This window comes from Fundulus heteroclitus, unplaced genomic scaffold, assembly GCF_011125445.2.
Source record: "Fundulus heteroclitus isolate FHET01 unplaced genomic scaffold, MU-UCD_Fhet_4.1 scaffold_384, whole genome shotgun sequence".
Classification (NCBI taxonomy): Eukaryota; Metazoa; Chordata; class Actinopteri; order Cyprinodontiformes; family Fundulidae; genus Fundulus; species Fundulus heteroclitus.
Window position 1 is genome coordinate 57,144 of NW_023396797.1, and position 22,757 is coordinate 79,900.

A 22,757-nucleotide genomic window follows, 5' to 3' on the forward strand; every position below is an offset into this window, starting at 1 on the left:
TCCCCGACCTTGCGCATTGCGCATGTGCAAACAAGTAGATTCTTCTTCGTCTTCTCAAACGAAAACATAGGAGCGGAGAGAAGCATGACGGCGGTACGTGTGACATGGAGTCAAACTACGGAGGAGCAACTCTTAGAATTTCCAAAGTAGCGCACTTTTGTTCTAGTAAGTCTCATATTTAACAGTGAGCTTTGACACTTCCGCCCTTTTCTTCTTCTGTTTACGTTTAGCTTCCGGGTAGATGAGTCCGATTAGCGCCATCTCTCTACGGGGCTGAGTCCGACCTGCGGTTTTCATTTGTACTGTGTGAGCACTCCGGTCGCATCAGAGCGCTCGGCCGTACAGTGTGAGAACACATATCGTGAGCAGTGAACTTTTTACCACGTTTACCACGACTGAAAAACTTGTAGTGTATGCCCGCCTTAAGGAGAATTTAGACAGGCCAATTAACCTAACAGTCAGGTTTTCGGACTGTGGGAGGAAACTGGAGTACCTGGAGAGAACATGCAAATTCCATGCAGAAAGACCCAGGGTTGGAGTCGAACCCAGGACCTTCTTGCTGCAAGGCAACAGCGCTACCCACTGCACAGCCTGTAGATGTCAAACAGTTTAGGTTTTTCATCTCTGCATGTTTTTGTGTCTGCAAGGTACATCATGCACAATGGTATTGTTGCTTTTTAATTGCTTGTTCTGTAGGAACTTTTAAAAGAGCGTTTTATCGCCACTTCTTAAGATAACATTTGTCATAGCCATTACAATACAAATAATTCCATGGACCAATCTTCCAGGTATAGCAGCAATCAATCATACAGAAAAAGAGATTATGCATTTCTAGCTCAAAGACCACAGTTTAGGTGTTGGTGATCAATGCTGAGAATGCAGGTACAGAGGTGCTCACACTTCACTACATTTTTTGTACTGTTGAGCTAAGTCTATGGTTGAAACACAAGAAATATATATATCTTTTTTGTGTCCTGTGTTACATTAAAACACATAACAAAATAATCTGCCACTTAAATCATGTTTGGAAATTAAAAATGGAAGGTTGAATGATACATGACTTTAATTTCAGTATGATGCATCATAATAGTTTTTTTTTTTTTACTTCTCAAACACAACCCATGTCCAGCCACTCTCATTCTGCGGCTAAATAATCCATCCATCTACCCTCAGGAGAAAGTTTGCTTTTCAGGACTGTGTCCCAAGTGCACAGAGGGTAGGACCGCTATGGCCGCGTTATGGGGTAGATGTGGAAACTACGAGGTCCCAACATTTTTGCTAAAGATTATTTATGGATCATGCAAAGCGGCCCAATTCTAAGATATTTTGAGTTGCAAACTGGACAGTCGCCAATATTTCAGACATTTCTGCCTTGGCTTGAAGCAAAATGCCTTCTAAACCATCTGCTAAAGGAGGACAAGCTACCACCTCTGAGACTGCTAGCAAAGAGGCTATAGATCAGACCATACTGCTTGCATTCCACAATATCGAAGTAATTCAAGAGGAAAATGAAAACCTACGGGGTTAAAACGTATTAACAGACTATATGGTGCTGCATCTGGTTAGCGGATCTGTTTTCTGATCCAACGTGCAGCCATGACTGGTTCTGAATGAAGGGTTTATCTAGTAGCTGAACTATTGGTCCTTCCTTCCTGGAAGCCATATATGTAAAGTGGGCTGATGAAGCCAATAGGACCACGTCATCCGCGAATAGCAGAGACGCAATCCCAAGGCAAAAAAAAACGGATCCCCTCAACACCTTGGCTGCGCCTAGAAATTCTGTCCATAAAAGTTATGAACAGAATCGGTGACAAAGGGCGAGGGAACACGAAATCCATTAATGTTACTGGTCATAAGGGGCTTTTTGGGCTGCTCTTTGTCTGGTCCCTCACCTAGGACCTGTCTGCCTTAGGTGACCCTACTAGGGGCTTAAAGCCCCTGACAGCATAGCTCCTAGGATCATTGGGACACTCAAACCCCTCCACCACGGTAAGGTGGCAGCCCAGGGAGGGGAACTTGCACATAGTTGTTTCAATAATTCCTAAAACCTTATCTCAGCCCGGCATGTAACAGAAAGTATCCTTTGTTGTCACAGCGTAAGAAGAAGAAATTATTACTTGTTTTTGTGTTCTGGCTCCTGCTGAAAGCTTTCTGCTGTGTCTTTCAGGTGTGAAGCAGTTGGAAATCATGTGTGGCTTTGGATGCATGTCTATATTAGCCAACTATTTTGTGTTCATGACTTTCTTCCCTGCATGTGTCTCATTGGTCTTAGAGGTAAGCCCCCCGTTTGAATAAAGATCACTGTTGCAATGAGAATAATTTTCGTCATTTTGACTTTTTTTTTTTGCTTTAGTTGTCACGTGACAGCCAGGAGGGTCACCCAATCTGGCAGCTAAGTGATTTCTCCAGAGTGATGGAGGAGGAGGACAACAAACCCAACCCTGTAACTCAGAGAGTCAAAATGATCATGGTAACCTTTTCATGCAAACACAATCATCTCCTATGTATGTGCTTAGTTAGTAAGTCTGCATCATTGCTGGTTGCTCTGTGTGCAGTCTCTCGGATTGGTGATGGTTCATGCTCATAGCCGCTGGATTTCCAAACCACTTTCCTCAAACACAACAATGAGTAATGGACAAATTGGCATGGAGCTGGCTCAGTTATCTTCAAGACGAATTGAGCCAGAAGTCCCACTGTGGCACTTCTACCTTACCAAGTATGCTTAATTTAAACACTTTTCTTTAAATTATTGTCTTTCCCACTTCCCAGGTCTCTTTCTACCGATTTCCTTTGCAGTCACAGGTTTATCTCCAAGCAAGTACAATGTGTCTGAGCACCAACTAATCTAGACTTTGTTAATCACTTTCTCACTCCTAAAAACATGAACATATTTTATATTGTTTGAAGAACCTATTCAACACTAAAAGTAAAAATCTATGTGACATATTAAAACATAGAAAAAAAAATCAAAGTAAATGGGCATAAAATTGTGGCATGCACAGATGCCACAGCCAAATTTATTCCAGAAAAAAGCATCAGTTTCTGTCTACATACTCTAAAATATGGCCCACAGGTTTACTTGAAATCAGGATTTCCTATCTTGGACAGTTTGTGGAAGAATGTGGACTTCCTGTTTTAAAGGAGGGCTCCTGAGGATGTAGGAAGTAGTAAGGACACACTACAAACAGCCTGTGAAGCGATGGCAGAAGACTGGCAGCCTGGAGGGGCTTAAAGTAAAGATTAACCAAATTATTCCCAATGTTGCTTCTGTAAAAAGTAAAACTGTAATTCCATCAGTACTCAACACACTTTATTATTTATGATTTATTTGTGGGATTTTGAGTATAACAGATACATATTACACCTCATCCATGAAGTGAAATTATTACAAAGATTAATTTTGTGAAACAAGGTATTAACAATGAAACAGTTTACCCCCAACTCCCACTCCTGCCCCCTTCCCTCCCTTACAGAAAAGTATATGAAATGGGGTATAACGGGTTTTGATACAGGTAATCTCGATAGTGATAGGGAAGGGCTTTTCCACTGCAAGAGAATGGGACGTCTTGCTAGCAGTGTGAGAAAGGCAACAAGCTCAGCAAAATAGGACGACAGTGAAAACCCAATGGGTAGGACACCAAACAGGGCGAGTAAGGGTGAGGGTTGGATGTTGGCAGATGTGATGGCTGAGAGGGAGTCAAAAATGCATGCCCAGAAAGGAGCAAGGGAGGGGCAAGACCAGAACATGTGACTGAGATTGGCTGGTTCTTGGTGACATTTATCACAGTTTGGATTAATGTCAGGGTGGATACGAGCAAGCTTACTTTTAGACCAGTGTACTCTGTGATTCACTTTGCACTGTAAAACTCTATGGCGACCACAGACAGATGAGGAGTGGACCCAATTCAGGGCATGCTCCTAGGCGGCAGGACCTATATCTTCACCAAGCTCTGGAGACCAAGCATTGCGTAAAGCATCAGAGGTTGTTGTCTGACTTTTGAGAAGAATATTGTACAGTATTGACATGGAACCTTTGAGATTGGGATTAACACCAAGTATGGTATCAGTGAGAGTAGGAGAAGGGAGGGCAGGGAAGCCGGGAAAATGCCTGCGAACAAAGTCTCTGACTTGCAAGTATCTAAAGAGATGAGTGGGCTGCAAATTGAAAACCTGAGTTAGCTGGCTGAAGGAAGCAAATATGCCACTAATGTAAAGCTGTTTTATTGACACAATACCTAGGTCTTTCCAGATCAGAAAAGCCTTGTCAATAACTGATGGGGTGAACAGAGGGTTAGAATGTACTGGGGCTGAGACAGGTATACCCTGTAGCCTAAAGTTCCGCCTGAACTGATTCCAGATTCTAAGGCAGTTTTTCACTACAACACTACTAGAGTGTGCAGTTGGTGATGAAGTCAGGGGAAGGCACAACAGGGACATCAGAGAGGAGGGACTACATGAGGCTTCCTCAACCTGCAGCCATGGTGGAGACTGGCTGTTAGTGTGGCACCAATGCAATAGTGTTCTAATGTTTGCAGCCCAATAGTAAAGCAAAAAATTGGCTAGAGCTAGGCCGCCCAACTGTTTAGGTTTTTGTAGAATTTCTTTTTTGAGTCTAGGGGTGCTTTTGTTCCAAATAGATTGTGAGATTAATCTATCAAGGGAATGGAAGAAGGGTTTAGGGAGGAAAATAGGTACGCACTGGAAAAGATACAAGAACTTGGGCAGCACATTCATTTTAATACAATTTATCCGACCAGCAAGAGACAGAGGCAAGAGTGACCACTGGTGGACATCTTGGGATAGCCTGGCTAAAAGAGGGGAGAAGTTACATTTAAATAGTTCTGAATAATTTTTTGTTACACAGACACCCAGATATTTAAAGTGCTCCAGAGGCGTTCTGAATGGTAACTTTGAGAGGGGGTAGGCTAAGGCCGCAGAATTAACTGGCATAAGTTCGCTTTTATGCAGATTTTATTTATAACCTGAAATATGCCCAAAGTCTTTCAACACAGTTAGTACAAGGGGAATAGATTGGTCTGAACAAGAAAGAAAGACCAAGAGGTCATCGGCATACAGGGATACCTTATGTTCTATGCCGCCTCTTGAGATGCCCTGCATCTGACTGGGCCTGAGGGCTACAGTTAGAAGTTCAATGGCATTGGCGAACAGTAACGGAGAGAGTGGGCAGCCCTGACGGGTACCACGTTTGAGGGAGATATAGTCAGAAAAGTCATTATTTGTGCGGACACAAGCAAGAGGGGATGTATACAAAAGCCTAATCCATGATATAAATGTATTGCCAAAGCCAAAACGTTTTAATGTGTAGAACAGGTAGGGCCACTCTACACGGTCAAATGCCTTTTCGGCATCCGTTGAAATGACCATCTCAGGTTTGTCAGAGGTTGTGGGTGAATACAGAATGTCGAACAGTCGTCTGATATTATGAAAGGAATGTCTGTTTTTTACAAACCCTGTTTGGTCTGCGCCGATGATATTTGGAAGGACACACTCTAGACGCCTAGCCAGCATTTTAGCCAGTATTTTAACATCTGCACAGAGCAGAGAGATGGGGCGATAATTACTACAGGACAGGGGGTCTTTATCCTTTTTCAATATAAGAGAGATCGTAGCCTGACATAATGTGAGAGGAAGTGAGCCACTTTTCAGCGATTCATTAAACATGTTAAGTAGCAGTGGGGACAGTGCATCTGCAAATGTTTTAAAAAATTCGGCAGGAAACCATCAGGGCCAGAGCATTTCCCATTCTGCATAACCATTAAAGCACTCCTAAGTTCATTTATTGTAAATGGTGCGTACAGGCTAGATGCCACGTCAGAGTCGATAGAAGGAATATCTAAGGAACTAAAAAAGTGTTCATATTGTGTTTCACTATTTAGGCACTCAGAGGAATATAATGAAGCATAAAAGTCTCTGAACTGATTGTTAATGGATTGAGGGTTAATAGTTGTTCCAATATTTGTGTTAATCTGGTTGCTGTGCCTTGATGAGGAGGACTGCCGAATTTGGTGAGCAAGCAATTTACTTGGTTTATCTCCAAACTCATAATAATTATGACGTATTTTAAAAAGGGACTCTGCCGTTTCATTGGAGGCCAGAATGTCATATTCTGCCTTCTTTGTGAGTAGTTCTTTAAAACATCAGCATCCATCAGGTGTGTCTACACACTTTGACTGCAGCTCTGCTATATCGTTGGAGAGAGACGTACTTTTCCCTAGCAATCTTTTTCTGATAGGCAGAGTAAGATATTATTTCACCTCTTAAGTAAGCTTTACATGACTCCCATATAGCACCTGCAGATACATCTGGGTTGACATTAGTAGATATGAAAAGATCAATACGACTATTAATTGTGCTAATAAAGTTGGTGTCAGAGAGTAACAACGAATTAAAACGCCAGGGAGAACGGGACAGAGATCTGCCTGGGAAGGACACATCCATGACAACAGTTGCATGGTCTGAAATTACAATGGGATTGTAGAAATACAACGTGACAGAGGAGAGGAGCTTATTATCATTGAGAAAGAAATCTATTCGTGAGAACGTGCCATGGACGGGAGAGAAGAATGAGAACTGCTTGGTGCTAGGATTAAAAAAGCGCCAGGCGTCTGAGACGGCGTACTGTTCCATGAATAGCTTTATTGCTTTAATAGCTTTAGATGACTTAGATGGAACACAAGGCTTATTAGATGAGCGATCAAGCGAGGGGTCAAGACAGCAGTTGAAGTCACCACCAAGGATAAGCTGGTGAGAGTTTAGGTCAGGGATAGAGAAAAAAAAGTTTGGGCCATACGCATTTGCCAACACCAGGTTATTGGCTCCAATTCTACCTGTAACAATTACAAAACGTCCATTAGGGTCTGAAATGACAGTGGACACTGAGAAGGGAATTGATTTATGAATCAGAATTGCCGCCCCCCCCCCCCCCCCCCCCCCGTGCCTTGCTTGAAAATGAGGAGTGATAAAGTTGGCCAACCCAACCTCTATGAAGTTTAACATGATCTAATGGCAAGAGTCTCTTGGCAAAAAGTCTCTTGTAAAAAGACTATTTTAGTGTTAAGGGTTTTAAGATGGTTAATCACTTTGTTACGCTTGACAGGAGAATTCAGGCCTTTAACATTCCAACTAGTAAATCGAACAGCACCACTTGGTGCAGACAAGGAGACTGTACTAGCCATCATATAATGTGATTGATTGCATGAGTGGAAATGTAGCTTCTATGAATGTCCCCGCCAAGTACCGTCCACAACTAAGCGCCAGAGAGAGGGAATAAAGCACCTGACTGAGTCTAACATTGTGGATAGCAGTAGCATACAAATAATAGGAAAATACACTAATAAAACTCACAATTAAAGAAAACTTACAAAACAGTGACAAAAACACACCCCTCTCCCACCACACAGCCCTCCCACCCCGAACCCCGTTGCTGCTAATGCAAGAAACAGCAGCAGCATGAAACTCACTGATTCATTGATCAGCATATTTTGTTACTTCCACAAATCTATCACGCTGATTCCACGACTTAATCAGTTAAAACATTGCATCTGAAAAACCTCAATAAAAACATAAACTAGTGTAATAAGCAAGTGCAGATATTATATTGAACACGCTATTGAAAACCTGTCGACAAAATGATTAAACAGTGAAACAGGAACGTGTTACCGTCGGCTACCGCAGATAACATTTTGGAAGGTGTCTGCAGACAAACCCAAATTGCTAGCATCATGCTCAGCTGCAGCCAGCGCTAACGCACATCTAACAAAAAGCCAGAGAACATGACTTAACTGGAAAGAGCACATCTCGCCTAAGCGCACATTAAAGGCCATAACGATACCATTTAGTTTGCATAGGTTTGCTACATGGATTCACTGGCTTACGATTTTTGGTTCAAGTCCTGGACAAACTTGTTAGCCTCCAGAACAGACCGTATTCATGTCTTCTCGCCGCTGGGGAGGGTGATATGGAGCTTGGCTGGGTACAGGAGAGCCGGTTTGAACCCGCGTCTGTAAAGTTCCGCCATGGAGTTTTTATACTCGTTTTCACTGTTCGTTGCTTCAGTACGTCGGGCTGTAGTCTTCGTAGAGTCGAATCTTGTGCTCCTTGTAGAACAGGTCACCTCGTCTACGAGCCTCCCGGACGAGCAGGTCCTTAACTTGGAAGCGATGGAGGCGTATGATGACAGGTCGCGGCTTATCTCCTGTAGCAGGCTTGGGTGCGAGGCTCCGGTGGGCCCGATCAAGCTCAGGGGGTGAAGAGAGGACTTCAGTGCCAAAGACATCCACAAGTAGTTGGGAAAAGAACGTGGTTGGTCGTGGCCCCTCCAACGACTCAGGTAGGCCAATAATCCTGATGTTTTGGTGCCTGCTGCGTCCCTCCAGGTCAGCCAGCTTCGTTCTAAGCGACATGTTGTCTTGTTGGAGGGCTGCAGTGGCTTCCTCTAACTGCTGGAGACGATCGACCACCTCATTAGAGTTGTCTTCCAAAGAACTGATCCACTGCCCATGGTCTGCAACAGTCGAGTTTAATCCATTCAGTGTGGTTGTCAAAGCTTCAAAAGATGACTTAAAGTCTGCAGATAATGCTTTCCTGTGCTCGTCTAACAAAGAGCTAAGTTCTGCTAGCGTGACGCCAGCAGACGAAGAAGAGGCATCTTTATCTTGCTTGCCCTTTGTTTTAGACATAGTCGAGACGTCAAAAATAGTCGGTACAGTTACACTAGCCTTTTGCAAACTACAATTTTTAGAAAAGGAGAGGTTTTAAGGGTAAACTGAAAGTTAAGTCGTGGTAGCCAGTTGCCTATGCGTCTACTCCGCACACCTCATACCGGAAGTCTCGATCAACACACTTTCAATGCAATTCAAAAGTTGCCACATGGCAGTGGGACCCAAACGGCTGTCCAAAAAAATAACAATATGACATCTGTTGAAGCTTCTTCTTCCTTTTATCTTTGTAGCCAGCAGTGTAACCAACAGAACCACAAACACCCAACAATGAACAACAAATGACAAACAGCTTAAATACCAATTAACCTAAATTGGGAGAAACTATTATTAGGGTTACATTAAATGAAAATTGAAAATAAAATACTATTTACATTAGACAAAGAACAAAAAACAAAAAAAACAATACATTTGCAAACTAATACAAGCTGAAGATATCTTAAACCCATTCCAATAATTACTTAAAAATCTATAGCAACAGAAAAATCCACTCTGGCCAGTATCACCCCTCTTGATCTGCCTCTTAGTTTGAGCCATACTTCAGTCTGCACACTTGAGAGTGACACGCCAGGACGAGGTCCCTCCACTGCAGGTGAAACCACACCCAGAAAACAAACAATTTCCAACCAAACAAAACAAACAAAAAGGCAAAACAATTGATGTGTTGTTTAACCGTATACCATTAATACATCTCTAAAAACAACAATATTCAACTTAACATGTAACGTTGGCTCATCGTTACATTTAGATTCTAGCTTTTCAATGTAAACTAGAAAGACACTTTCTCATGTCACCCACTGCATGAGAACACTTTATGTCTTTCTCCTCTAGATCACATTTTGATACTGTTTTTGAAGACGTGGACAAATTTGTTAAATTCATTACATTTCTGTAGAGTTATTGTTGTAGAAAAACATCAGTTAACCAAATAATAATAAAAAGGATGGTTAAATGAATTAATAAATTTTGACCATAGCACAGTTAATAACTTGACAGTTAGGTTACACAAAAACAAAAAGATTAACAAGAAGAAAGAATATCTAACTGCAGCCAGTTTGCTCCTATAACCTGAGGGGCCTGTTTGTTTTTTTCTACAGAATGATAACCATGGACATGGAGCAAGTGATCTGTCTGACCTTGGCCCTCTTGCTGGCTATCAAGTACATTTTCTTTGAGCAAGTCGAAATAGAGTCTACACTATCCCTCAGGACCCCCATCACTACGCCCAAACCTCCCCTTCCAAACCAGCAATACAATAACACCTGCTGCTTGAAGGAGCCTTCTGCACCCAGATCTGCAGCACCCACACCTCTCTGCTGGGAGGACAGAGGTTTGTTTACCCTCACTGATGATGGTGGAACAGATTACTTTGTGTAGCACTGTGTCTTATTCCAACTATCTTCCCTAGATGAAGTTATCAGGCCATTTGCAGCCTCTACCACTGACTGCCAGTCAAAGAGCTTCTTTGTTATTGGGGAGGAAGATGGGGAGATCCAGTCTGGGAGCACTGAGCCAAGTCTGCCGCAAAATCTAAATCCCAGAGGACTTGATGACTGTGTGTCCATCCTTAACAACCCAGAGGTAAAACATTGAGAATAAATCCTGGATTAACCCTTATAACAGCTCAGAACTCAGATAATTAGTTTTTTTGCAGCTTTCTGTTATGTCTAACTTGTGTTTTTGGTTAATCAAAACCAAACCAAAAATTAAATGTTATCTTTAATAATACAGTCATATATTTGTCACATATTTCTTACAAATATGTACTCAGTGAGTTATAGTAGACAATGATACACAGAGCATTACTATTTTAGCTTTGAAAAATGTCAGCAGAATCTATGTGTTTTTTGTACCCTTGAGGTGACATTCAATTTAGAGACAATCTAACCTCTTAAAGACCACATCATTTGGATTATATCTCCATATTTTAAACCCTTGAACTAAAAGAGACTTTTTTCCATGACTGCAATCATGATATGCAAATGTACTCAGCACAGCCTGGCCTACATTTTAGCATGATAGATATTATTGAGGACTATCTAATTATAGTTACATACTCAAATAATAACAACTAACTCTTAAATTAGACAGACCACTGAAAAGTCTGATTGTGTTTCTGCAGTTAGGGACACTTCATCTAAGTGATGCTGAAGTGATGCTGCTTGTGGCCTCCAAACACATCCCAGCATACAAACTGGAGACTTTGATGGAGAAACCAGAGAGGGGAGTAGCTATACGGAGACAGATGGTGTCTGCAAAGCTTTCTTATCCTTCTGCGCTCTCATCCCTTCCATACACCAACTATGACTACTCCAAGGTGAACCAAGAGAGCTGAGCAGGAAACCGTGATAAAACACGGAACTGTGTTTTTAACTAGGATGTGTTTTTTAGGTTATAGGTACCTGCTGTGAGAATGTGATTGGTTACATCCCTGTACCAGTTGGAGTTGCAGGACCACTACATCTGGATGGTAAAGAGTTCCAGGTTCCCATGGCAACAACAGAAGGCTGCTTAGTTGCAAGCACCAACCGTGGTTGTCGTGCAATTGCAGTGAGTGACAGATTTATTGTTTCCGGCTGTTACAGGCATTGGCCTCATAACACGAGATTCGTGACATTTCCATTCAGGAAGCCAAAGACTGTCTAATGAAATGTTTCGTCAACAATTTTCTCCTGACTTAAAAAAGAGGCCTGTGAGGAGAACTCGGAAAATGTTAAAAGGCCATTTCTAAGTTTCTTGAAGTTCAATTAGCCACAGCACAAAGTATTCAAAGCCTAAAATTAATCAAATTCACTGTGAGCAGTGGATGTAAACTTCTGAGTAGAAATGTCTTGACTTTGATGTATACACTCCTAAGAACAGAGAATGTTTTTGTTTCTCTCAACGTGACAAGTACAAAGTTCTCTCTGACAAGGGCATTTTCCGCTTCACAAGAACTCAACTGCAGAACTTTTCATACAGCCTTCCTATTGCAGCATACCTCAGTGTAGTAACCACATCCACTTCAAATTTCCAACTAATCACACAATGCAAGGCAGACCCCTCATTAGAAAATAATATTCAGAATATGTGATGTAAGTTTGTTGTTGAAGCCCTGGTAGAAAGGACAAATGTTGCCTTAACTAGCATCAGTAACTAGTTGATTTATGGGAGTGGTGGCAGCTTTCTGGCTTTGAGGTCCACAGACAGCCACTCTGGGACCCTTAGCCCTAGAATGTTCCCTGGGCAACATATAGTCGCAGCCCACTCCTGCCTAAGGGATGAGTTCAATGCAGAGGATAAATTTCATTGGAATATAAGTTGCAATGACAAATATTATTATTGTTGTTGTTGTTGTTGTTATTAAAACCCATTGAGCCTTACAGCTACAAGCTTTTGAGTCCACATAAAAACCCTCATCAGGAGGGGATAGTGGTCTTGAAGTGTGCATGAAAGCTGATTCTTTATAGCTTTGGATATTATTGACATGTGAAATAAGAAACAAACTCATCTTAGGCTGTTTTCTAGGAGCAAAGCCATTATTTCAAACACTCATTGATAACTCCTTGAGTAAAGGTCTGCTTAATCCCTTGTCACTACTTGCTTTAGCTGGCTGGAGGAGTCAGCAGCCGTATCCTGGCTGATGGCATGACCCGTGGACCTGTGGTCAGACTCCCCTCTGCCTGCAAGGCTGCTGAGGTCAAGGCCTGGCTGGAGAGCCCAGATGGTTTTCAGGACATCACAGAAGCTTTTGACAACACCAGCAGGTAAACGGCTTGCAGTGGGTGTACAGACTCACCTGTAACAAATTGTGTTTCAGGACTAATGTTAGTAAACGCTTGCTCTTGGGTTTTACAAACAGTATTTTCATTCATTATTGGTAGGTTTGCTCGGCTACAAAAGTTGCTGGTTGGCCTGGCTGGGAGAAATCTTTACATTCGCTTCCAGTGCAGGACAGGAGATGCCATGGGAATGAATATGATCTCTAAGGTAACCATGATAAAATAATCGTTACATCTCCACAACCTCTTTCAATAGGCACAGAATAAAAGTGTAATTCCCAAATATTCTTTTCTCTCTCTCTAAGTAAGATATAGTTAGAGATATTTTATACACCACCAAAAGTTCTGTTTGGAAAAACTCAGATGGATACAGGGTTATCATCAGGGAGCTGAACAGCTGTGCCAAGAGTATTTAGTCATTCACATATTATATCATATATTATGTTGTCCTCACTGCAGTGTAGCAACTGCCGCTATACAACTAGCTAAACTCTTCCTTATAAATGAAGACGGGAGTCGTAGCAAGCTCTAGTTGCTCTTTACTGTGGCTCTTTTCTTCGTAATACAAGGTAAGAGTGAAAACTGTAACAAGACAAATACAAAAATGATCGTTTAACTACGTAATGGGTGCTTTCCATATGTAAATAAATGTAAATAAAACGTTTTAAGCCACAAATAAATCAACGGCATTTGTAAATACTACTATTTAACATCAACTTATAAATGTAAATAAGAAATTATCAACTTAGGACGTTGCCTCTGTGACGTTTACAACGATAAATCAGGTAGTTGAACACAGAAATGTAGCAAAATGTGAACAGCTATCTTCCAATTGCCTCTAACTGCCGTGGTAACTGAAAATAAACCTGAGATTCGGAATGTTAGAGTGAAAATGGCACTACAAAATAAGAGCTCATTCAAAACAAAGGTCCTTTCAGATTCATGCCTGAAAGGAAGCACAGGAGTGAGAAAGCATCATGTAAACATGCCAAAATGATATCACCAAGAAAAACTTTTAGTCTTAGGATTCTTTGTGAATACAGGCACATATATTTATCTTGGTGGATTATTTTATCCTTATCAAATTTTCAAAACAGTAGTTATATATATATTTTTTTTAATGATTGCATTTGTAATGATTTATGTACTTTTTCATTCTTTACAATTTCTCACAGATTTCCATATATAAATCAAATTGTTTGTGTTAATGTCACAAACAAGATATGGGATAGAGGTTAAACACCACACCTCTAGGAGGGGTTTCCCTCTTCCAGGCTTATCTATGCGGTCTGAGAAAAAACACGGTCCGATTAAACTTGAGCCGTGCAGAGCAGAGTGGGGTGGGCCAAATAGAGTAAGGCTGGTGGAAAATTGGCCTCTGTGATTTTACCTGTTTAGCAGAACAGTGCTCATCACTTTATCAAAGTGCAATGATTGACACAATAAATAGTGATTCTTTAACAGGAAAATTGTTTGCTTGCAGGGCACAGAGAAGGCTCTGAGCAGACTGCAGCAGCACTTCCCTGAGCTGCAGGTTGTTGCGGTCAGTGGGAACTACTGTACAGACAAGAAACCTGCTGCCATCAACTGGATCGAAGGCAGGGGCAAGTCTGCTGTCTGTGAAGCTACCATTCCAGCTAAAGTGATCCAAGAGGTAAAAAAGAGTCACGCCTGCAAGTGCAACTAACTCCTCACACAAATAAGCTTTGAAGGCTGCCCCTTGGGTTTCTGTTGTATTATGCTTTGCTCACATCATCTGCATACAGTTTGGTAAATTACTACAAGGGTTTCAGTAACATGGCTTTACATAATGCTTTCCTTGTACAAGACTCTTTTCCCAGGATAGTGGTAATTTTCTCCCTCTTTCTTTTCCACCTCAGAAAGCAGGGCTAAATCAGACAAAATTGGTGAAAAACTACCAGAGAAAACAGGAGGTAGAACTTTTTGATTTACCCTGATGGAAGGGTGAAAAACTAGCCTGACATGGTCATACTCAATTCTAGTCAGAACTTGAGTCTGATACTGCTCCATAGAGCTGTGATTATGGGGCGTGTTTCAAACGAACCAGGAAAAAAAATTCCTCTGCACTCAATTGGATAGACCTACAACCAATAAGAGCAACGGAGTGTGTGACGTATGTTAAGCGACGCATAGTTGTCAACGGAACTCAACTGTTAGCCTAGCATAAGAAGATGAGCCTTAACGATTTTTGCCGGTGTTGCAAAAAGAATGTAAGGATCCAAGGAGTCCTTCAACACACGAACCTGTCGATATCTTCTAGAACAGACCTAATAGCAGAATCTACACACCTCAACTCTCCAGCGGCAGCCATCGTTGTTGTAAACGAATTCAACCCAAGCGCGCTTTGGTGACGTGGTTGATTATGTTACTGTTGATCATCTGTCCATCATCGTATAAAGCCCGCCCTGACAATTTGATTGGCCCGCCAGATATTGGGCGAGCATATTCGCGCTACTATTGACCAATGCCAGACCGAACTTCCTGACCTAAAACGTTGTGGGCGGGACTAAGTTCGGAATTGCAGCAAGGCTAGTGAAAAACATTTCATACTGGGAAATGGTGGTATAGTGGTTAGAGAACAGGGTTCTTATCTCCTGGAGAGGCTGCAAGGTTCCTGGTTTAACTACCACAGACTGCCACTCTTGGTCCTACAGAAATGGGCTGAGACTGTCATGTTTTGTTCTGATGACCCGAACACACTACACACAGAGGCAGGAATCTTTTGTGAGTTTATTGAATGAGATGTTTGATGATAAAACCAGAGAGACAGGACTGCACGGGAACAGGGATGTAGATGATGGCAGGAGCTGATGGTCCAGAGAGAGATAGTCCCCAATCACTAGGTGGCTAGGAAAGCTCAGTACTGCTCGGCTAGCAGGCCTCGTAGCAACACCAGGCCACAGAGCAGAACTTCTCCAGGGCGGCTAGTCAGGTTAGCAGTTCTCAGGAGACACCAGGACAAAAAGCAGAGCTTCTCCAGGAACAAGCAGCATAATACAAAGTCTTTCAGAGAGACTGGCATGACTGACCTTAAATGAGAAAGCAAAACAAATCTTCCAAGGCAAAAAACGAGGACTGGCATGGAGAGGGTGTAGAACGATGACGGACCGGCAAAGGAGTGACAGCAGAGTGAGGCTTAAGTAGGGAGGCTGGTAGGTGAAGTGAGTCTGGCTAATTAGTGGCTGGCAGGTGTGACTAACTGCAGAGGAGGTGAAGTGAAGATGACAGAAAATAACTGATGACAATGACAACTAACAATAAATAAAGTCAAACCAAACCCACATGAGATGAAAAAATGAAAATAACAGAAAAATGAAGTCAAACCAGAACTCAATCATGACAGAGACCATTTAAAGGCCTTTGCAGGTGTTTTGAGTTTATTAATGTGGCACCGGGTGTCTTCATTATTGAACATTTTCCCAATATTCAAATTTTTCTGACATACTGAATGTGGGGTTTTCATCAGTAGTTGACAGTTATAATAATCAAAATTAAAAGGAATAAACAATGTAAATTTATTTAAGACAGTCCTCCGCTCAAGATGTACACAGATAACATATAACACGCAGACACAACAGACGTAATAGTTACACACACACACACACACACACACACACACACACACATATATACATAAAGTATAAAGTATTACAAGTACAAACAACCAATGCCTTGATACCATCTCTGAAAAATATACAGTATTATGTAACACAAAATGTATAAATTGACAGCTGAAGATAATAATAGGGCTTTTCTGTATAGAAGGAAATCTGTAAGTACCTGAATCCAAGCACCTGTAGCTGTTTGTGAGAGTGTACTTGTGTATATAAGGTTTATCCATGAGAAAATGCTCAATGGTGGTTGTGAGGAGCCAAAGACCAACCCCAGAGCACTAAGGCAGATGCCAGGGGAACCAAAATCCCAGATGCCCAAAGGGACCATAAGAGCTCTCCTGCCCCCAGCCAAACAGACATCCCACCATCCTTTGACCCCCAGCTTTCCTGTCACATCTCACATGTTTATCCTCTACCTCAGGCATGGACCCTTCTGCTTCAACAAGTTTGTCTTCAACCAAATCAGGAGATGCTGCTGCTCCCTCCACCTCCCGCTTTTCTGTTTCTAAAGGTCAGGTGAAAAGGGAGCTGGAGAGACTGAACCAGAACAGGGCTGCAGGTGCAGATGGTGTCAGCCCGAGTCCTGAAGGTCTGTGCAGAGCAGCTCTGTGGGATTCTGCAGCACCTCTTCAATCTAAGCTTGACCCAAGAGAAGGTTGTGGAAGAAATCCTGTCAGGTTCTGGTACCAAAGAAAACTTACCCATCAGTCATCGACGGCAACTACAGACCCGTTGCCCTGACATCCCACATCATGAAGGTACTGGAGAGAGTCCTGTTGGCCCACCTATGTAAGCAAACTAGCACATATCAGGACCCCCTGGTTTTTGCTTGTCACCCTGGATGTGGAGTTGAAGACGCCATCGACACACCTGCTTTAACAAACCCACTGTCACTTGGACAAGGTGACAAGGTTGAGGATCATATTTTTTTGTTGTCTCCAGTGCATTTAATACAATTCAGCCTGATTTGCTTTGTCAGAAACTCCAGAAGATTGGAGGCCTCAACAATTGCCTGGATCAGAAACTACCTGACAAACAGACCACACTTTGTGAGCCTGAAAGATTGTGTTTAACCTGGTGGTCAGCAGCACATGAGCACCACAGAGGACTGTACTCTCATCGTTCCTTTTCTATTTTTGTGTGTCCTGTCTGGCAAAGTGGCAATAATAATTATCTTACACAGATTTTACTTTCACAAGCGAAGCCTTACTGCTTTCGCCATAGTACTCCGCTTGATTTATATATGCAAGTAGCTTTATTATAATCTATGGAGGGAATATTTCATGTTAAATAGACACTGAAACAAGAAGGTAGAAGAGAAAAAATGAGTAAAAGTGAAAGAGAAAAAGGACAGAAAAGGGAGAAAACAATACAGCATCCTCAGTCTGCTTCTTCACGTGCAAAGAGAGATATAAAAAGAGCAGCAAAACCAACCGATTACAGGTTCAAACAAGCAATGCCTTCATACCATCACTGAAGAATATACAGTAATATTTAATATGGAATGTATAAAGTGACAGCTGATGATAATAACAGTGTCATGGTTGCTGGAGACTCATAAGCAGCTAGTCACAGACACGGATCAAAGTTTAACAGATTTATTGGCAAACGTAACTGGGGTTGAATATCCAGCAGCAGAGTAGTTGGTATGTTTTCTCTTGTAGTAGAACATTGGAGGGTGAACAGGCTGGTGAGGGTGAAGCTAACTCTGGGATTGCAGCAGCAGTTATTTTACAGATCAGGACAATGACAATCTGGGAGCGAGGATTGGAACCAGTCGAGAACAGCAGGGAGGTCCATAAGAGCCAAGGCTTGGAGCTAAGGAGAGGACAAGGAGTGCTAAGGAACAGAGGGATTAAGATGCATCAAGGAGCGCACAAGGAGGCCTGTTTACCACTTTATGTGAGTTAACCAACTGGCGCTTGTTGTCAGGAATTGCTCCCCTTTATCCAGGCCTTGATAGTCTCCTGACGTGTTCCACCTGTCAGCCTGCAGCCACCATCACACCCTGCATTAAGGGGAGAAACACACATGCCCCACCTACTGCTTCTGCAGACACAACAAATAGGGGTTTTCTGTATAGAAGTGAATCTGTAAGTACCTGAATCCAAGCACCTGTAGATTTGTGAGAGTGTGCTTGTGTATGAAAGGTTTATCCATGAGAAAAATGCTCAATAATGCTCTCACCACTGAATGAAAGTTTAATCCCACCCCAACACTAACATTCAAACAACTCCTAACCCATGTACGACAATAGACACCCAGGCTGGGTTCACTCCCACTCCCCCTACCTCCCCTCCTCCCACTAGCAGAATACAGCTACTGAAGGGGAGAGCATCTGCCATGAGATGCCAATGTCCATACCCCCTTCCCAGCTCAACAGACCCCAAGGCCCTCCAGCCCACCCTAGGCTCCGGTAGGGCCTAATACCCGGGCATACACCGACCCAAACCCCAAGCGACATACTCCACAGAACCCAAGCCCCCGAGGGCCCGCCAGGACACCCACTCAAGGACGACACACCCCAGGAACCCAGAGACCGGGACCCACCCCAGACCCACCCAAAAGCAGCACAGCTACCAGGGTAGTAACCCACGTCCGCCAGCACAGGGCTTTTATCTAAGTGTACCCAGCAAGCAAACTGAGTGGGAAGGTGAAATTTTCCACTCAGGCAGTTTGACAAGTCCTTACATATGTGGACCCAGAACCTCTGAACAGGTGTACATAACCATAGTGCCGGAATATAATTATCAGAACTAATACCTGTGCACTGTGAACAGATAGATTGAGCAAAAAAACATCATAAATAATCTTTTACCTGGAGAGAACCCACACATGCACAGGGAGAACATGCAAACTCCATGCAGAAAGAGCCAGGGTGGACTCGAACCCAGGACGTTCTTGCTGCAAGGCAGCAGTACTACCCAATGTGTAATTCAGTCAGATTATACAGATTATACAGATTGGTTACCTTTCCAAAGAAACTTAGAGATGGAGGAGTCCAGAGATTTAAACCAGTCAAATGATGGTTTATTGGGGATCATTGAAAATAAGCAATTAATTCTAGGTAAACCCATCTTTTTAATTGAAGCAACCCTACCCATAAGTGAAATTGGTAGTGATTTCCATCTGTCAAGATCCTCTTCTATCTTCTTTCAAAGAGGGATGTGGTTAAGTTTTGTTAAAGGGGAAGTCCGGTCAACAAGGAAAAATCAGGGTATCATTAGCTATAACTAAAACTAATACGTTTGTGGTTATTTAATGAACTTATCTTTAATCAATAAGAAAATAAAAACATAAATTGTCGTCTGAATCACTGTGTATGGGGGCTGACATTACTGCCCATATTTGGGCAGTAAGGGGCGTTTGACATCACATCCTGTGGCGTGGAAAAGCGGAAGCGGCGACAGCATTTCTCTCCGCTTTCCATGCAAAGTCAATAGGAGCCGTTCTACATAGCTGCGATCATCAATAATTTTTTCAGATTTCCAGAAGACTTCACCGCTGACATTCCCAAGAGCTATTGCTGAAGCAACAATGCCCACGTGCATGGCCATCAGATGTTCCAACACAACTGGTAAAAGTAGAAAAAACATTGTTTATTTCAACTTCCCGATTCATGAGCCACCGGGCTCGTTGCTGGATTGCCAACTTGAAGAGAGCGGATTTGCCATCTAACTTCTGGCCAGAGAGAAAACACGTCATATGCAGTGACCATTTTGAAGAAGAATGTTTTGAACATGACATGAGAGCAGGATTTTCGGTAAGTTATTCTTTATTTTAGAATTTTTTATTTAGAATTTGCGGGGATGGTCACCGAGCAGAGGGGCGGAGGGATACCACATGTGATGTGGTATCCCTCCGCCCCAGCATGTGCTGGAACGCTTTTATATTTTAATATTTATACAATAATGACCACCTGCCCTATTTACTAGAGGGCAAATATATAACTTAAGTCACTTCAGCGCGATCTCTCCTCCGCTGTGTGTGTGGTTGTATGCGCTCCGCTGCAGTGCTGCGGCGGAGCGCGCGCACACACACACACACACACACACACACACGCGCGTGTATACATATATACTGTAGGACCCGACTGAGTTTGCACTGGAAATAGGTCCGGCTGGATTCCGTCAAAAGTCCGGTTTCTATCAAGAAACTCTTCTAAAAAAAATCCATATCGCTATCAGATGATGATAGCTCCACGGAACTCTCATCACTGTCACTAAGTACTTCATCACTCTCTGCTTCGTACAGAGCACCAGTCGTCGCCATCTTGGAAAATAGTGCGCCGTGACAAACACAGCGTTGAAACTTGCTCAACTGCGGGTCCGCCGAGTGACGTCAATGGAGGTGACAGTACTATTCTTGACCAAGATGGATTCCTCCACATAAACATGATTAAATGAAAATTATTCATAATTAAAAAAACGTATAATTTTTTGCACAGTATGTAGTAGTTTTATATTTAAAGTACTTTCAGCAGTTTGAATTCTGATTTTGACCGGACTTCTCCTTTAAAACCACCAATTTAGACGACACAGTAATACCCAAATATTTAATACTCCCTGACTGCAGTTGTAAATCTTAAATGTTATGACTTAGACTTAGACTTTCTTTATTGTCATTTTGTATACACAGAGTGCATACAGAACGAAATTTCGTTTTCACACAGCTCAGAAATATTGCAGTAACTCTACAGGATACCTTGCAGTGAATTACAGTACAGGATAAAGTGCAGTGATCAATCGCAGTCACTTACAGGATAAATTTCAATTTACTTCCGGATAAAGTGCAGCAGTGAACAGTAGGCAGTTGAAATGTAAACAATGTAAACCAAATGTAGACAAATATGCAGTAGGGTGCAGCAGTGATTTAAAAGTAGACAGTTGCATTGTACACAGTTTTGCAGTACGTTTCCGGTTAAGGTGCAGCATCAATTTTGCAGGATACGATACAATGTGCAAATGTGCAAATGTGCAAATCAGCCAATCTATTGGCTCTATTTCCATGCATTTTACACCTTTAACAACATTAGGTTGTCTAAATGTTGTTCAGTAAAAATAGCAAACAGTGAGGGGGAAAGCAGACATCCTTGCCTAGTCTGTCTGGTAACAAAAGCTGGAAGATGTTTGGTTATTTGTCCTGACACATGCTGTTGGGAAGCTGTATAAAGTTTTTAACCAATTTATTAAAAAAAAGTTCCAAAACTAAATTGATGTAGAGTAGCAAATAAGAATTCCAGTTAACACTATCAAATGCTTTTTCTGCATCTAAAGACAATATATTGGATTCAATGTTGTTACTATAGGAATAATCTATTAAATTAAGTAATCGTCTTGCATTTGTGGATGACTGCCTTCCTTTAATGAAACCAGTTTGATCAGGGTGTATTATGAGAGGAGTGACGTTATCTAATTGTTTTGGAAGAGCTTTACAGATTATTTTAATATCCACGTTAATAAGGGATGGGACGATAGCAAGTAGGAAACGCAGGATCGTTGCCTGGTTTAAGCAAGAGACCATTGGTAGCAGAATTAATATTTCCCGGGAATGTGCCATTTTCCTGTGTTTCCTGCAACATTCTGTGAAACGTTGGTGCCAGAATATTCCAGAACTCTTTATAAAACTCATCTGGGAATTCATCTGGACATGGAGCCTTTTTATTGGGCATGCTTTTTAGAGCTTCCTGAATTTCAACTGTTGTCAGCGGTGAATCCAGGGTCATTCTTTGACTATCTGATAATTTAGGAAGTGTTATTTTATCCAGAAATTGTTTGATGTCATTATCTGATGGGTTTAACTGCGATGCATATAAAGATTTGTAGAAATCTCGGAAGGTGTTGTTTATATTTTCAGGACCATATAATGTATTACCACTTGAGTGTGTAACTGCAAATATAGTTTTTTTCTGTATTAATTTTAGCTAATTAGTTAAGAAGCTTCCTGACTTATTGCCATCTTCAAAGTTTCCTATTTGAAGTCTTTGAATTAAAAATGTATTTTCCATTTAAATATATTTGTTTAATTCTAATTTTACTTTATGGATTTTACCCAGCTTTTCCTGGGAGGTTTCTAGTTACTAAATTCTTTCCTCTAATTCCTGATTTTTTTTTGTTTTCTATCTTCTTCTTATGAGATTAGAATTTAATTATTTTACTCTCATCACTGCTTTCCCTGCTTTCCAAAGGATCGATGCTGATGCCCCTGGTAAATCATTGTGCTCCAAGTATGAAGCATACTCTTCTTTAAAATATTTGATAACTTCTTCATCCTTAAGCAATGATGTGTTAAGTCTCCAGCCTTTGTTTTGTAGGGTTACTTTTTTATTTATTAAGGTTAAAGAAACAGGAGCTTGATCACTGACAGCAGTAGGATTTATCACATCATCTAAAATGTCAGACAGCAGCAAGCTGCTGTTTAAGAAATAGTCCAAACCAGAGTAGGAATGATGGACATTTGAAAAGAAAGTATATTCCTTACTGTTAGGATGAAGAGATCAGCATGCATCGCAAAGACCATAATCACTCATGTATTGTTTGACTACATTTAATGATGGCCAACTGCGCTGAGTCCCTGTTGTATTCAACCTGTCTATTTCCTCGTTTAGACCCCAATAAATACAG

At 41.7% G+C, this 22,757-nt stretch overlaps 1 protein-coding gene across 1 annotated transcript in view; it reads left to right on the forward strand.

Annotated features, from left to right (window-relative positions):
* Positions 1-22,757, forward strand: part of hmgcra (3-hydroxy-3-methylglutaryl-CoA reductase a) — a 50,989-nt gene that overhangs the window by 15,777 nt on the left and 12,455 nt on the right. Inside the window, exons 7-16 of the mRNA XM_012857973.3 lie at positions 2,168-2,274; positions 2,354-2,470; positions 2,556-2,716; positions 9,836-10,068; positions 10,147-10,319; positions 10,861-11,055; positions 11,130-11,288; positions 12,327-12,484; positions 12,602-12,707; positions 13,983-14,153. Of these exons, the coding sequence (XP_012713427.1) occupies positions 2,168-2,274; positions 2,354-2,470; positions 2,556-2,716; positions 9,836-10,068; positions 10,147-10,319; positions 10,861-11,055; positions 11,130-11,288; positions 12,327-12,484; positions 12,602-12,707; positions 13,983-14,153 (1,580 nt within the window). The remainder of the gene's footprint in view (positions 1-2,167; positions 2,275-2,353; positions 2,471-2,555; positions 2,717-9,835; positions 10,069-10,146; positions 10,320-10,860; positions 11,056-11,129; positions 11,289-12,326; positions 12,485-12,601; positions 12,708-13,982; positions 14,154-22,757) is intronic.